This window comes from Saccostrea echinata, unplaced genomic scaffold (assembly GCF_033153115.1).
Source record: "Saccostrea echinata isolate AGI-Se365-2 ecotype Australia unplaced genomic scaffold, CSIRO_AGI_Sech_v1 ptg000054l, whole genome shotgun sequence".
Lineage (NCBI taxonomy): Eukaryota > Metazoa > Mollusca > Bivalvia > Ostreida > Ostreidae > Saccostrea > Saccostrea echinata.
In genome coordinates, this window is record NW_026889803.1 from 35,728,383 (window position 1) to 35,745,817 (window position 17,435).

A 17,435-nucleotide genomic window follows, 5' to 3' on the forward strand; every position below is an offset into this window, starting at 1 on the left:
TTTTCTGTTTGATATGAAAAGATTTTAAATAATACTTCCCCCCACGGCTAGTGTAAAGTTCTTCAGTAAATTTGCAGGTTCGTACAGCATCTGTCTTTTTATAGGCAATGACCAATATTGGCAAATACTTGTTATAAATTATTTTGACATGTTCTCAAAAAAATTCAGGGGGGTAGGCCAGGGAATGGCAAAGCAGAGTTGGAATGTTTGCAGACTGAAAAAAAAAAAAAAAAAAATAATGCCTCATCAATTTGAGAGAAAATCTTCCCTCTACAATCATTAATTTTTGACATTATAAGGAAGAAATTTGAAAAAAAAAAAAAAAAAAAAAAAAAAAAAAAAACAAGCAATTTTTAAAATGTCCAATCCTTTTTGTTAAACTTCCCTTCCATTAATATGCAGTGATAGTGTAATCGCTAAGGATAAAGTCAAAAAGTAAAAAAAATGTTGTATGACAGCACGACCACATCATGTATTCCAGCTAATTAATTTTACCTGTATTGAAGTTTCTTTTAGGATATTTATATAGATATAAGACTTAATATGATTGGTATCTATTATAACTTTTTAGAGATGAATTGAAAAATCTTTAGGTGTAAAATCTATGTGTTTTTATCCCCTGGAACCTCCAATGTTATGTAGGGTGATGAAAAGTCTTAAAGATCACCAGTGACAATGATAACCGCAAAAAGCTGTGAATGTTTGTGATTTTTTTTTTTTTTTTTTTTTTTTTTTTTTTTTTGGAAAGGGGGGGGGGGGGTGAAATCCTCTAAACATTCTGTGTACAAGAATAAAATGTGTCTATTTTTTTTTTAGTAAAGGCCATGCAACCATTACATCACATTCTACCAATAGTGAGATATATTTATCTCTATGATTTTTAGACTGAATTGCCAGAGTTATTTGTTTGAATTTCTAATGTTAAATTTAAAAAGATGAAAACAAACAAAGCATGATGACACTGTCCCATCAATCATGCATTGTGATGCGTCATTGATGCCAACGTATTGCGGATGCTATTTTTAACAGGTTCGTCACTTCTTAAGTACTATGATTATACATTGTAAAAACTGATTGATTGCTAGGACTCAGAAGTTTGTGAAGATGTCCTCCCACCTTTTCCTATTTTATATTTTTGTAATTTTTTTTTTTGTTATCATTGGTACATTCATAAAATACCGGTAAATGCAAGAAATGTTTCCAAGTCATATACCAGTTACCTGAGGTTGCTTTGGGCTGACAATGACTCAATTTTTGTACTGAACAATTCTTTGATTTTACTGAGTACTTCTGTTCTATTAAACAAGATTTCTACTGATTTTGCTTGGTGGTAATCTTGGAAATATATTAAGTAGCAAAGGGTACCTGTTATAAATTTTCTTCATTTACTAAGATGATTCTCTCTCTATCTATCTGATAAAAAGCATGTATTCCCCCTTTGATAATCCCAAATTCTTTTTCCTCCATAAAATCAAAAAAAATATCATGAACCTGATCTAGAAAGTACATAAAATATTTCTGTGTGGAAAACAAATTAATTTCACTTGATCCAAAAATTAGAGAAGACCAAATTTGGAAACTTTGGTCCAACAGAACACCCTCCTACAATGACCAGCAGATATTGTAGTAGATGGGCCCCCAAGGTGTTACAAAGCTTCAGAAAGTGCATAAATCTAGATTCCGTTCAAAATGTCTTGGACACCTTTGATGCACACCGGAAATGTGCAGTCATTATTTCAGCACACCTGTCGCTCAGTTTCAATGTCAGCTTTATCTCATTATAGGTGATTGAAAGCATTCTACCTGGGGTGTTACAATTCCATCATTTTTTTCTCCACAAAACATTAAATCAGATTATTTTAATAGCTCTGTGGTACATTTGTTATAGTTCATTTTTCACCCTTGTTGACTTGATCAACAAAAGGAAAAGGGGAAATCTCCTGGACTCTCAATGACAAATGGAAAAAATATTCCGGAACCAAGTGAGTATTTATTGACATGTAAGTTTCTTGTCTGGCTTTTCGGACCCAGGAACACTCCTTTTGTGGCCTGCGGCCTGACACCTACTTGAAGTTTTGATAGACAGCGAAGTTTATGCAAAATCAATACATCTCGCTCATTGTCAATTTCTGTCAACCTGACTAATATGTCAGACTCAAAAGGCTCGAAATTTACAACGGGTTGACAGGTGAAAATTGGAATGAATTCAAACAAAGCTCTTCAGATACAGTTCTGATCCTCTGGGAGGTACTGACTGATCGACAGGGCCTTCTGTTCCATCATTCTTTCTGTACTCACTCTGTATTATTTGAACTATTGGTACAGTAGTTCTAATCCTGATGACATTTTTATCAGTTTTTTTTTCCCCCAAGAAAGTTTATTTCTAGATTTTTTTTTTTATCTATCATTTGTTAAAAAAAAAAAATTAAATTGCACCAGTCTTCTTTGATGCCAAACAATTATGTTATAAGCATTTTTTTTTTAAATCATGTTAACTTTTGAGCTTTGCAAAGGAAGTCACACTTTTTAAAGAGATATGAACTGTTCAGATGATTGACAACATTTATCTGTATGCATTTTTGAAATCAAATAAATTTTTAAAACCCTGTCAAAAAGCATTGATAAAGTGTTTTGAAGGTTGTAATTAATTAAACATGTTTATCAGATATCAGTCATCCTGTTTATTAAGGTTTTTTTATATTTTTAAATTCCACACCTCTCTTACATAAATTTATAACTAGAAGCAGTGTTAGTTTACTTATTATCATTTGATTTATATGGGTGACACATCATGTGCTCTGTTTAGTGGGAAAGAGAGAAATGGCAAGTTAATGTTTCCCCTCCTATCTGATTGTCTTCCAGATCAGGGTGACTTCATTATTTTTACATCCGAGAGACCGTCTGTGCCACTCGGTGGTTGAAGATCAACATAAAAACTGTAACATCTGCCTTAAGCCAGGACCCCTCACACAAAAAAACGGTTATGCCGATGTAATGTTGCATGTATTGTTTTGTTTGCTTTGCAATCATTTATCTTGTTGATGAGAGGAAGGCAGAATGCTTGGCTGTCTCGTGTAATCAGAGTCGTCAGTTTCAGAGGGCCAGTCATACCTGTGAGTTTCATTGTACACCTGTCTAGTCTCCGATCAATATTTCCTCATCAAATGTTTGTTGATTTTTTAAAAAACCTGTCGACTGAAGCAAGCTACTTGTCAGTTGCACAAACGAGATGCAGTTAACAAAGTGACAGCAGTCGGTAAGCTGAGAATTGTGTGGGGAACTACTCGAGATGTGGACTCGGCTCACTTGAGATGATAGGCACCTGAGTGAAGGATACTCGTGTTAATGTTCATTGTGTTTGGGAAGTGTGATTGTTGATAACGTTTTAATTACTTTCTAGGAATTAGTTAGTGTCACTTTGGATTATCAACATTTTTGTGTTTAAGTAAGAATTTGGCATTTAATTCCTAACCCTCTGATTAAGTTTGAAACGTTAGCAGGAAGTTTATGAATGGTGAGGGTTAAGCAAACAATGCAACTGAAAATTGTCCAAGGTAAATATAAGTTTTATTTTATAAAGTTGAAAAATTTAATTAAGATGCTATAAAAAATGGAAATTTAATTATAACAAAGGTTGAAAAAAGATTTTACACATTTGTTTGATCCTACCCACCCAACAATTTTCCATTTCATCTATAATGATTTATATCTCTAAAAACATTGAGCAACCTATTTAATTATTTTGACAATAGTTCAGTAGCTTATTTGTTATTGGAAGAAAATACACACAGTGGTTAAGGGCATTGATGCTGAGCTGTCTTTATGTCAGCACTCATTACTTATGGTACATTCCATGTAGTGTTGACAGATTATTTCTGTAATCAAATGGTACATCTGTCAGTCTTTATCAGGACAGACGACCACTGCTTCAGTACTCGCCCTCTACTTCAGCCCTCAGTCACTACACAGACAGTTGTCAAACAACACAAATAAAAAGAGGATTTACTAAAATAACTGTCAAAACATGCTAAAACTGTCCAACGCACTGCATATAAGATGTGAATTTGAAATGTTAATTTGGGGAATTTAATTTCAATCAAAGCTGAAGTATCCTTGAAAAGATCCATCTGTGCATTAATTAGTGTCTTGATTAATTAATACTGCATTGTCTATTGTGTGTAGAGAGTAATTGAGAGATGACAGAGAGTCATCATTAATATGAGAAAGGGGTGTCAGTTGATTTAGACAAAACCATCATTTCATCTTGGTCTCCCCATTAGTAAGCTGATGAAATATAATGCTGGGGTCAAGCGGACACATCAACATGAAGATACAGCTGGACATGGGGTGTCACTTACAGTGGCTTGTCACCTGTCAACTAAAGCTCATCAGCTTGGCGTTAAAGAACGCAGGTGTACGCCAAAGGAATCTCGGTCTCACAGCTCAAGGGGAATAACTCTCGCTTATCTGATGGTCCAGTAGGTTATCTTGTTTGGGCGCTGGAGGTGGACTGACGTGTTTATTAATCAGTTTGACACATGGACAGCACTTTCATGTGTGTTTTATGGGCCACAGACAAACATGTAATAATTGTGTGGCAAATCGTTGTGTGATGGACAAAAGGGAGGCTAACTTATCCGGCTCTATATCTTCAGACAGGTAGTTATCTGTTTTGCATAGTGAATTTCATAGATGAAAATATTCCAGATTTCTCTAATTGAAGAAGAGAGAATTAAATGTGTTGGGTCTAATGTAGGAGTTGAATTGCATAATGATGACAGTTTATTTACATGTTGCTTACAGCACCATGACATATCACAGTGTAAAATTGACATTTGTGGAAAATTGGACCAACAGAAGACAATTAGAATAAACATAAATTGTCATCAGTCTTAATGACTGATTCACCTATCACTCATTTTAAATCTCTTGGTTTGAACCAGACTGAACACTCTCTTTCATAATCTGTTCAGACCTTAGCATGTGACAATGCTGTTTTCATGTTCTTTGGAATAAAGTATATTTCTTACGGACATTATTTTTTCTTAAAAGGTGTTGTGTTTGTTCTATGGGATTGGATTTACTCCATGATTTCCGTTGACTGCTACAGGTTTTTTTTTAATTTATTGTTTAGTAGAAGGACTTAAAAAGAAATAAATCTCCCAAATTAAATAACTTCCCTTTCTTCTGTCTCTGTTTGCAAGTTTGTATGAAGTTATCAGGGAAGTAGTTCATCAGGATGATATTCATTAAGGAAGTTAAAGAAAATGCATTTATATTACTTCTAAAATTATTTAATGTTTTGTTGAGTTTTATTAATTTTATTTTTTACCTTGCAACAGGAACAGCTGTCCTTTGTACATGTTGTAAATACGTGTTCATGTGCTGATACAACTTTAATTAAGATTTTTTTTCTTCATTTTTTCAGCCTCTGATGATGATCAGGGATCAGATGGTGACAATGAGGATGAAACATCAGATGATGAAAGAAAGTTAAAGACTTTACCTCTCAATGAAAAATCAAACTCAACTGAAGTAGACTCAAAAAAATATTCAAACACAGTCCCAGAACCGCTGGAAAGTGGTACCTCATCAAATAATAATCAGGAGGATTCATTAGAGAAATCAGAGCAGACAACATCTGAAAAATCTAGTGATAGTTCTGAATGTGACAAAATGACTCTGAAAAAGGAAGATAATTCTAAAAAGGAACCTGAAAAACGTCCTGAAACACCACCATTGAAAAGACTGATGAGGCAAGATCCATTGCCCTTATTTATGAGTGACAAAGGCCCATCACCTCCAAAGAAAATTTACCGAGATGAACTTTATTACAAAAAATTTGCCATCCCATATTTTGCAACACCATCCATGGTCAAACATGCACCCACTCACCCTAGACAAGCAATTCTGAAATCCAAACACTACTCCAACAAATTTCCAAAGCATTTCAATCCATCCAATCCATATTCATTCCCAAAAGTCCATTCAGAGGATCAACCTTTAGACTTGTCTACAAAAGGATCATCCAAATCCAGTTCATTTGTGGACACAAGGAAATCAGCAGGAAAGTACACAAATGGATTCCTCTCAAATAGTTCTAGTCTTCAGAGTCTGCAAAGACGATTTGGTGGCATGGCAGGATTCCGCACCAGTCGCCGACCAATGAGTGGAATTCTCACAGGATTACCCTCCACTATTTCCCAGAAATCTCATTCAAATTCTCAGAAAAAAATCTATAATGATCTCACATTAAGTCAAAGTCATAAGAGTGAAAATAAGACTTCAGATTCAAAAGATCCAGTTTTAAGGGAAAAACTGAAAAATGAAGTTGACTCAAAAGCTGCTAGTGAAAAAGACCAGAATTCAAACATAACCAAAACAGGAAAGGAGAGTTCAGAGAGTATTGACAAAGAAGAAGACAACAAGTATACAATTCACAAGTGTTCTTGTCAGAAAACCTATAGTACCCTATATGGACTTAGCCTTCATTTACAGGAATCTGGACATCTACCAGCGGGGACAAAACAGACCAACCTAATGGAGTATCCAAAACTAGTGAGAGGGCAAGACATGTGGCTTAACCAGGAATCTGAACAGACCAAAAAAATTCTTAGATGCATTCAGTGTGGTGAGTCCTTCAAATCTCTACCCATGTTAACTGTTCACATGATGCAGACACAACATTACACAAAAATCGTTACATCTGAACATGGGAGGCGGTCACACAAGTGTTCTGTTTATTGTGACCGGGATCTGGACAGGGAGTGTATTTTCAAGTGTAAGGTGTGTAATAGTGCTTACAGTGACATGGAGGGCTTGGCCAACCACATGGTTCTCTCTGGTCACCACAAAAAGAAAATGCACCAAATGTCGCCTTTTTCTGATTTCAAATTAAAACTGCCACAAAAACGGTACATCCGGGAGGAGCAGATTGACAGGTCCATGTCACCTGTAGGAAGCACTCATGAAGAATCTAAGGCTAAAATTTCCCGCCAAAGTTCTCCACTGAGTGATCAATCCAGAAGTCCCAGCTCAAATGGGGCTTCTGAAGATAGCAGAATCACCTGTGAAAACTGTAGTGAGAAAATTGAGACTGGAAAATTTGTTGATCATGTTCGAGTTTGCTTATTATTGTCCAAATATGACTCAAATTATAAAATTTCAATCAAAAAAGAAACTGTCAAGAGAGAATTAGAGGACTCAGAGAAAAACATGGTATCAGGCTTGCAAAAAGATAAAGATTTTGAGACTGCAAAAGATGGAAATATTGAAGTAAAAGTGAAAAAAGAAGTGGAAGAAAGTGATGAATCTCCAAAAATGGACACAGATTTGAAGAAAGTTGATACTTCAGAATTTTCTGCTGCAAAAATTGATGATGGATGTGGAGATTGCAAAAAGTTGGACATAATAGACCCCAACCTTGGGACAGATGAGGACATTAAAGAAGAGAGCTCTGCTCTATCTGCCATGGAGAGTTTCATTCAGAGAAGCTTCAAATCAGAGTTCAATTACAGAAGAGGTTCTGTGAAAATGGGATCTGCAAACAAAGAGCAGGTAGGCCAAATATCACAAAAGCCCCTTGAGCGATCTAGTCCATCTATAAGACTTGAAAAATATCAAAAATATTTCCATTACTTTTATTCAAGCGAGTCTGATGAAAAAAGTTCCTTGGAGGAAAAATCCTCTACTGATGACATTGGGAAGCTAGAAAAAATGTGTAAAGAGGTGCAAGGATCCAAAAGTCCTAATGTGGAACAAACAAAAGAGACCCTGAGCACTCCTAAGCCAGAGATAAATGGTGAAATCCTTAGTAGCAAATATCTGAATCTGGATGAGGAAGAGAAAAATAAGGACTCATCTTCATCCTCATCCTCAAAATCTTCAGCTTTAGACTCTCTCAGTAGTTTTGTATACAGTCAATCCCTAACCAGTGAACACCCATTAGACAGTCTGCAGAAACTCTTAACAAACAGTAACATTCCTAAAATCATGCCATCACATTCATTGAAAACCTTTAACCATGTAGAAGCTTCAATGTCAACTAGTCCATTGAATCTTTCCCTAAAAAGGGAACTGGACGATGATGACTTGGACTTTTCTGATGGTAAAGACAGTTTCTCTGATCAAGAGAGCAGCCATAGCAGTGACAGTGAGGCTAACATGGACTACCGCTGCGCCGCCTGCAGCCGCCATTTTGCCTCGAAAGGTTCCTACAGGTATCACCTTAGTCGCTGCCATCTTTCCTCTGTCAAAAAATATGGAATTAAAGAAGCCTTCAATATGAGCCCTTATATCTACCTCCCTCTAGATCACACTGCCAAATTCTCCAAGTATTACGAATTGGCTCAGGAGCTTGCCAAGAAAGGGAAGTAATCTAGGGGACTATACCTTTTAAACTTTTGAAAAAACTCATAAATTCTGATGGTCTTTTTTTTTTTTTTTTACTGCATTTCCCCAAAAGGCAGCACTATAATTCAGTCAGAAGATCATTTAGGGATCATTGTGTGATATATCTTAGACAAAAGTACATGTAGTTTTAACATTCCAAAAATCTGGTTTCAATAGTGAAATCGGGCAAGAGATGTAGGTGTCTGCATGTGATTTTTCTTTTCTTTCTTTTTTTTTTTATATGTACTATAAAAGGTTTTGTTATATGATTAATATTTGTGGAAAATAGTGGCTTTGAAATTTTTGATAATGCACTAGAATGTAATGCAAGATGACAAAGTCTTAAAAGTTTTTCCTCTTGTAATGTTTTATTTATGTGCTAATTTAAGTCTATATCCCAGTGTGTTGAAAAGTTTAATCATACAGCTCTATGTCTGTGTAACACCAAAGTTTTATGGAAATCCATGTTCAGAAAAGTTTTAAGATGAAGGATTTCATTAGTAAGACTAAAAAAGGAATTTTTGTGGGTGATAAATTTTTTTCCTCTAGGTATATGACACATACATATATTCTGCATAATATATTGTATAGAATGAACCATTTTGGAATGTATAATTTTTCCAACTAGTTTGTGTAAATAGCTATGCTCTGGGCAAGTAGCAATGTATGAATTAGTTTCTGTCAGATGTGCTTAGAATGGATTTTGGGCTGTAATTTTGGTTGACAGGAAAACGTGTTTTATGTTCTCTGATTAGGAAAAAGCTGAAATCATTATGGGTGTTTGACTCCCCTCATTACAAGATGCATCAAATCACAAAAACGCCTTTCCCCCTCTCAGAGAGAAACTCCTAAATGTCAAGTTATACAAAACATGGGCAATAAATATACTGTTATCTATCATGTTAGAAAATTCTTGCAGGGAGAAATTGATAATTTCTCTCTGTGAAAGAATTGGCTTGAATACAATCCAAATTACACAAGATTTATGTAACAATTTGTACTTTTCATATCAGAATTACTGTTTTGATGGTCACACTGCCTTATTAGATAATGATATCTATAGTAAATATTTTCATATAATTTTTTTTAGAACAAACAAAATTGAAAGTCATGATAGAGGGAACAAAGAATTAGTTCACTTTCTTTGATGTTTAAGACACATCAATCATCTGATATGAGATTATATGTACTGGTAGTTCATCATCGTTATTACAGAGCAAAATTTGGGTTGATTTTGATGGACAACTGTTTATAAGTCCGTCATTAATATCAACAACAGCACCATGCTTTATTCTTGATCCACCCACCTTATGAACTGTGGATTTGACTAATGGTGCTAAATTTTCAGGTGTTTTGACACTGACATCAGTCAAATTTTGAAATCCTTGTTTATATATTAAGGAGTGTTATTTAATGTTTATCACATAGTGACATGATTGATGGAAAGTAAAAGTACAGGTTAGAAAAATAATTGAAAAATGAATGTGCAAGATTTCCTGTCAAAACTTAATGGGCTTATTTTGAAGGTTGCTCCTTTTTTTCTTATCATACAAAGAATCCTGAATGACAGTGTCTTCAACAAATCATGGTTCATGTCTGAGTTTTGAAATCCATATATATGAAATATATGTGTATAGGCATAATTTTGTTATAATTGTACATATTTAATGATGTTTTTGTGTGCTTTGATTACATATCATTTTTTGTTACTGTACTGTGCTCTTTCTACTACTCATTTTTTTGAAACCTTATTCCAAGTGCCAGCTTTTTGTAGTTAGTTTTTTTTTATTACCCAATTTACAAAGTATCCAAAGATTTAGTTATAAATCAACTTAGTAGTCACTTCCAGGTAATAAAAATTGCCTTCATACCAAATTTTTATAGTTTGAAAAAAAAATTGATTTCAGAAAAAATGAGTTTTAAAGCCATATTGATGCAATCTAACAAGGTTATATTTTCAAATGACATTTTCATTTGACAGCTCTTGTTAAACTGATGACATGGTCATAAAAATGGCAGTTAAAGTCATGTACGTCAAAATCAAGTGATTTGTGGTACACTTATTAAGTGTCTATCCATTTTATTTATTGTATCAACTTTTGTGTATTCTCATTATTAACCGTTATATATTTTATGTTTTACTTATTAAATCAAATGATATGGACACAAACTTATCATGAATTAAATATACAATACCATGAAAATTTTTTGTTATTTTGTATTTTTCCAAATTTTCCTGTGGAAACTTTTTTTCATTTCAGCCATAGTGTGTAGAATAAACCATGACTGCCTAACCTATAGAACCAAACCCTTCTAACTACATATTTTTTTGATAGAAACAAAATTCCTGTGTATGGCACAAATGGTAGTATTCAGTTGGCTTAAAAAAAAAAATAGCTACAAAAGTTTCATTCCAACAACCTGCATGACAAATACAAAGTATTGCAAACTTTTTATATTGATGATTTGTTAAAATTTTCTTAAAATCCTTGTTTGTAGGAATAACAAACTAGAGGTACTGTGAGCACTGAGCTCACTAGATAATACCTCCCGCCTCCCATATGATTATAATGGCAGAGACCCGAAATAAGTGTCAGATCAAAAAGTAAAATAGGAGTTGCACAATGGCACTATGTAGCAAAGATTCTGTGAAAGTCTCATTAAATTTCGTTCAGTGGTATAAGAGGAGTTGCGGATAAGAGATGGGTACCCCAAAGCATAACAGACAGAAGGGCAGACGTACAGACATCCTGGTCACTATATACCCTCCCACTTTTCAAGCGGGGGGTATAAAAACACACATTACACTTGATGGAATCAAAATAAAAAACAAAAACAAAAAAACACTCAGGCCCCAAAATCATAAACAGTTACTGAGAACACTGGCTTAAGTCAAAATTTCAATTCTGTATAACTTTTGAAATGATCAAGAAAATAAAACCCAAATTTTCATTGAGTGTTTGAATATTTTACAAAGTTGCAACATTTCAAGCATGTTTGTTTAATTAACATCAAGATATTCAAAATCTATTTTTTTTTCTGTTCATGATCTTGAGGCCAGGTTGCATCGATATCAGAAATGAGCTACCTATGTGTCTTTGTCATAGAGTTCATACCTCAGCAAGTGACTGTCACACAGGCCAAAAGCAGTCTTGTCACAATATGCTCCCAATCCTTTTCAGTTTGCATTTTTTCCTGCCAGTGATCTTTAAAGTTAGATGCTACAAGCAAGCTTTTTTTTAAAAAATAACAACTAATAAATGTTTTTATATATGTAAACTAAATAAGTTTATTGTAAGTTTAATTTCTTAATAATGTCCTATAAAATTACATAGATTTACAAGGATGATACTTTTTTCTTTTTTTTTAATATTTAAGAAATTTGATTTATGAATAGTTTACATCCAAAATAAGCCCAAAAATATATACCAATCCATGCATTCATTTTTTGTTTGTTTGTTTGTAGCATGTGTCCTTCAATTGTACAAATGACTTTAGTCAAGGACATGGCATATCCCAGGTGATGAGCAATCTTCTGATCACCATGACTCCATTTTTTTTCTTTAAGAAAGGTATGATCCAGACACAAATTGTAATCTAATAATGACCTTGAAGTTGACCAAATGACCTTATCAAGATAGTGAGCAATGTGTGTGTCAAGTATAAGCTATCCATAATTGTTTTCTATAATAACGAAAGTTAAGGACTAAACACAGATATAACATCTTAAAATTGCTGGCATGGCCGTAGGAACTGGGGGGGGGGGGGAGGGGGGGGCCCCAATAATTTTGCCAATATATAGTTTACTTTAGAAAACATAGCTATACTATATGCTTGTGCCCCCTCAATGAAAACGTCTGATGACCCTTTTTTTTTTTTTTTTTTTTTTTGCTTGTCAAGGAATTTTTGGTAGTTGATAGTGCCCCCTCAACTGAAAATGTATAGCTGAGCCCCCCAAAACTGAAATTGCTTCCTACGGGCCTGGCTGGGTCAGGTCTCAAACTATCTGTGTTGTGTTAGCTTTCATCATGTCCCTGTAAAAAAGCTATTATACAGAGAGATGGATGGACATTGTTATAACTTTTCAATTCTAACCTGATCTTGATGAACTTTGAAACAAACCTAATTTTCCTGATTGTGATCAGAAACACAGTTCCACTTTTCCACAATTCGACACTGCTTTTCCGTGAAAAAAATTCTGCTTTTCTGCTACAAGTAATACTGCTGTTCCCCAATTAGATTTTTTGCTTTTCTGTGACTTATTTTACCATGTACCTCTTCCATAAGCTGGGTAAAACCTGTTATCCACTGCCTACCACAGGGGGGTGGAAGTATTTGTTTGTTTTGTTTGTTTGTATGTTGTTTAACGCCCCTTACGAGAATTTTTCACTCATATGGAGACGCCACCACTTGCCGATGGAGAGCTGCAAATTTTGTCTTATACTCGGCACTTACGGCCATTGAGCAGCGAGGGATCTTTTTCGTGCCAGCACCTACTGCGACACGGGACCTCGGTTTATACGGTCTCATCCGAAGGACCGGTCTCCACGTCCCACAGAGGGATTCGAACCCGCGATGTAAGGATCAACTCCTTACTCCGCGACTCTAGAGCAGACGCTCTAACCACTGCGCCACGCGGGCGACGGACGTGGAAGTAGGACTGTCTTGTAAAACACTGGATAAGACTGTCACAATTGATTTAAAACCATTAACACTGTATAAAACAAAGATCAAAAACAAGCATTGGTCTAGATCTTAAAAGATTCAGAGCAAATATTGCATGCTTTCACATTTTCCATATATAATATTTGTTTCTGTATGAACAATTTTTCATAACATCTAAAACCTATCATCGACCAGTGTAAAATGCGAATTCCATTCAATTTTTATCACACTGTGAGTTAGTACTTACTACGGAGTAGAACTCTTTGGGGGAAATACAAGTAAACATTGGCTACCATTTGATGCTAAGCCCTAACCATGACCATTTAAAATCATGGAAAGCAGGTATCAAAAAAAGGAGCTCACATATAACAAACGGTAAAAACCAATTGCAGAAAAACAGTGTGAAATAGTTGTGGAAAAGCAGACAGGTTGCAAAAATAAAATTGCAGAAAAGCAGGACAGCCATCAGAAAGTATATCAGAAAGTATGAAAGCAATTTTGTACTTTTATTAACAAGAGGCCCAAGGGCTTTTATGGTTACCTGAGTATAATCAACCCCTGTGAAGGACCCATAGCAGTACATAATAAAGTGAAATAAACTGATAGATGATGTGTTGCTCCTAAAGAAGAGAAATAGGATGAACAGGGATCAACAAAAGTAGTACATGTACTTCGCAACAACTCAAAGATATATTTACTTGCCTGTGCTTGCCAGTATTAATGCACTACCATTTGTCACCATCACAAGACTAAAAACAACACAATGGTGCTTGAGCAATAAAACAGCATACACAAATTAACCTTGCACAATCTCATTCACATTGGCCTCTCTTGGTGTTCTAATAACATCTAATTTACAAATAAATACAGCATTTTGTCTCAATTTAGTTAACTATTGATTACAAGTCTACCTGACCAGTACTTTTTGTATTTATATATTAAAATTTGTGTAATTCTTTTATTCAGTATTGACCTGACGATTACATTATTTACAATAATTTTATAATTATCATAGGTGAATAGCATTGGAGAATAACTTTTCTCAAAGTAGAGTACAGATTTCCCTACAAGATCAATAGAATCCTCCCCAGCACAAGAACACATGACCCAGTGTTCAAAAAAATTCCAAATCTGGCTAAAAAAAAAAAACTCTTGTTCATTACACCTTTGTACTCTGTTTGCCTCTTAGAGGTCCAGGAGCAGGGAACCCCTGACTTAAGGCCATGGATTTCACAATTCTGGTGGAGGGCTCAATGCTTATTACAATCATGCCCACAGTTTGATTGCTTCCAGGAGTTAGGAAAATTTTAAAAGATTGCATTAATTTTGATGGTTTTAGGCAGGGACCAAGATATTCACAATTTTTCCACTTCACCCATAGATGCTATATACCAAAATTGGTTGAAAATGGTTCAGTGGTTCCAGAGAAGAAGCAATAAATGTTCAAAAGTTTACAACCCACACACAACACATGACGAGGGACAAGAACAGATAGTAATACCGGTAAGTCATCTGAGTGACTCAAGTGACCGAAAAATCCAACCTGAATTCATGCCTATTGAAAATATAAACCTAAATTACTAGACATGAACTGTCCTTACAAAGTCATGTTTCAATATATGCCATTTCTAGCTTCAAGTTACTGTACACAGGGTTATTTTCGTCCTGTGTTATTTTCGCCCTTTCACGCTTGCAAACAATTTTGCCCCGTTTTAAATTCGCCCAGTCTTAATTCTGTTTAAGAAATTATACTGTGTTCTTTGAATTTGCCCCGTTTTAAATTCGCCCACCTGTGAGTAGGGCGAAAGAGGCGAAAATAAAATGGGGGCGAAAATTTCCCTGTATACAGTAACTAGAAATATGTCCATAAAACAGAAATATCCCATCCAAGGTTCATTAGTAATAAATGCAACATGAAAAGAAATGTGTACCTTGCTTCCTTGTTTAAGATTAGGGTAAACAAGGAATAGTGGGGTCAAGGTCACAGGGAAAGTTAAGGTCAGAAAATTATGACACAGTTGAATAGCTCTCGCCAATTTGTATTAGTGTTTGAAGTTTGATAAACATTTCTTGAATAATTTCTTTGAAACTGTGTTTTAAACACAACAAATAGCAAGGTTAAAGGTCATAGGGAAGGTCAAGGTAAAAAATTTTGACACAGTTTACAAGTTCACACCAATATGTATCAGCTTATGAAAATTGATAAAAATTATCTTGATTTGTTTCTTTGAAACTGTGCTAAACATAACTTTAAGAAAAGTGAGGTCAAAGGAAAGACCAAGGTCAAAAAGTGTTGATGCAGTTATAGCTGTCACCAATGTTTATTGGCATATAAGGTTTGATAAAAATATTTTGAATAGTTTCTTTGAAACTGGGCTAAATGCAAAGTGTGATGGACAGAAGGATGGAAGATGGACTTGATAAACACTACTTGTATATGCCCCAGCCACACTCATAGCTGGGTATAAAAATAATCCATGATAAAAATCATATATAATAATAACTTTGAAACAATTCTCTTGATTCAAATTAAAAGAAAAGAATTGGATTAGACTGCAGGATGTAGTCTGAGACAGGTGATCCAGATAATTGTCTAAAAATATGTGGGGGTAATAAGCAAAGTTAACATGATTACATATCCAAGTAATTAATGTCAAACATGTTGCAATTCATTTGGTGGTCATTAAACTTCTGGACATAAAATTTTTAACATATTTTAAAAAAAATCCAGTATCTTTTTTTCAATAAATTGAATTTAAGTGACTTCTTGAAGGTTTGGGCAAAAATCATCTAACCAACACATGAAGATAATGATGCAATGACTCAAAATGTCCTGCAACCGAAAAATGTTGATTTAGGTGAAAATTCTTGAGAGGGCATTTGCTGCTAGCTTTGACAGGTGCTTACAGGTAAAATATACTAATAAAATGGCCAGACAACAGGTGACTCATCAGTTGATGAAAGTAAACTAATCTATTTTAAAGCTTACTAACTGTGCACCTGCTGTTTAACTTAATTTAGAGAATCTTAAACTAATGACCTTGTTTTATTAGGTTGACATTTGACCTGGAGTTACCTTGTGCAAGGTGATGGAGAAACGGAGCTGGGCTTTTCTTTGTCCAGTGCTTTATGGAAAGACAATGTCCCATTTGAAAGACCATTGTTTCAATGGTGATGACATAACAATATAAAGATGAACTTTAAACATCCACAGTGGGGGATCCAGGATTCCTTACAAAGGGTAGGCCCATTAGGGCAGGGGTCTGGGGCCCATCTCAAGGCCTCCAAAATAATCCAGGCCAAAGCCCTGGTGGGGGGCCCTGGGGCGAAGCCCCTGAAAGCTCCCAGATTTTAGGTCTTCGTTAGATCAGTGTTGCAAGTTAATTTAGATGTACTTTATGTATAATAAAAGCAATATCTAACAACAAAAAAACACCGGTATTCATTTTCACTAAATTTCTAGTCACAAAAACAGGGGGGGGGGGGGGGGGCTGGATCCAACAGAGATGCACATTTTGCTGTCATGTAGAAGTGAATCTACAGTCGCTACTCTTTCAGTCACGTTTTATGTCTCAACTTTGATATCTTAAACCTTCATATATTTTGGAGTTTTTTGTCAGTCCTGCTGAGATCAAGTACAGATGTATTGACAGTACATGTTCTTACAACAGGAAAGATGACATCCATATTTCTGCCAAAAAGTTGTTATTCTGATCTCTATATCAATTATCCTATTTTGTGGTTATAAATGCAGTATTAAGAGCCCTTCATCATGGCCTCTATTTTTAAGCTACTTTTAAACAACAAATATTTTATATTTATGAATATTGATGCCTCCCTTTTCTAAGTTTTACCAAATCAGGAGCAGTAGACTGAGTTTGAAATGATATTTTAAGAATTAAAGAGGATTTTATGTGACCTATTGATGAAAATGACCTAGATTTTGATTTATAATGCATCATCAGGTTATCACTTTCCTTTTTTGTTCTGTATAAGCCTATAGTAGGGTCAGGACATACCCCCAAGTCACAACCAATCATTGTCTCAAGTATAAGTTAAAAATTTCTCCATATCAAAGTGGAGGCTTAAAAAAAATACTTTCATACCTCATGTCCTTAATCAAAATGACTTTGCAGGGTCAAAATACATCTCCAATTCTTTTGACATATTGTGATTTTTATCAATGGTAGCCCCAAACTAATGTCTTTAGCTCATGCACTTGTGACAATATTTGATACCATTTCATTAAAAAAAAAAGTTGCATAGAGGAATCTTTAAAGATTGCCCAGCAAGTCAACAAAGATATGACTTTAAATAACATACTTAGATATGTTATCTTATCAATGTGTCCCCATAAACAACTATTGACAACAACTATT

At 34.8% G+C, this 17,435-nt stretch overlaps 1 protein-coding gene across 4 annotated transcripts in view; it reads left to right on the forward strand.

Moving 5' to 3' along the window:
* The window catches only part of LOC133171596 (protein teashirt-like), a 44,763-nt gene extending 36,352 nt beyond the window's left edge, over positions 1-8,411 (forward strand). For 2 of the 4 annotated variants that reach the window (XM_061306380.1, XM_061306383.1), the window contains exon 2: positions 5,429-8,411. In XM_061306380.1, the coding sequence (XP_061162364.1) occupies positions 5,429-8,376 (2,948 nt within the window). In that variant the 3' untranslated portion in view covers positions 8,377-8,411. Of the gene's footprint in view, positions 1-2,977; positions 3,114-3,411; positions 3,555-5,428 lie in introns of those variants that run through there. The other 2 variants (XM_061306379.1, XM_061306381.1) reach the window with 2 other exon arrangements.
* The last annotated feature ends 9,024 nt before the right edge of the window (positions 8,412-17,435 follow it).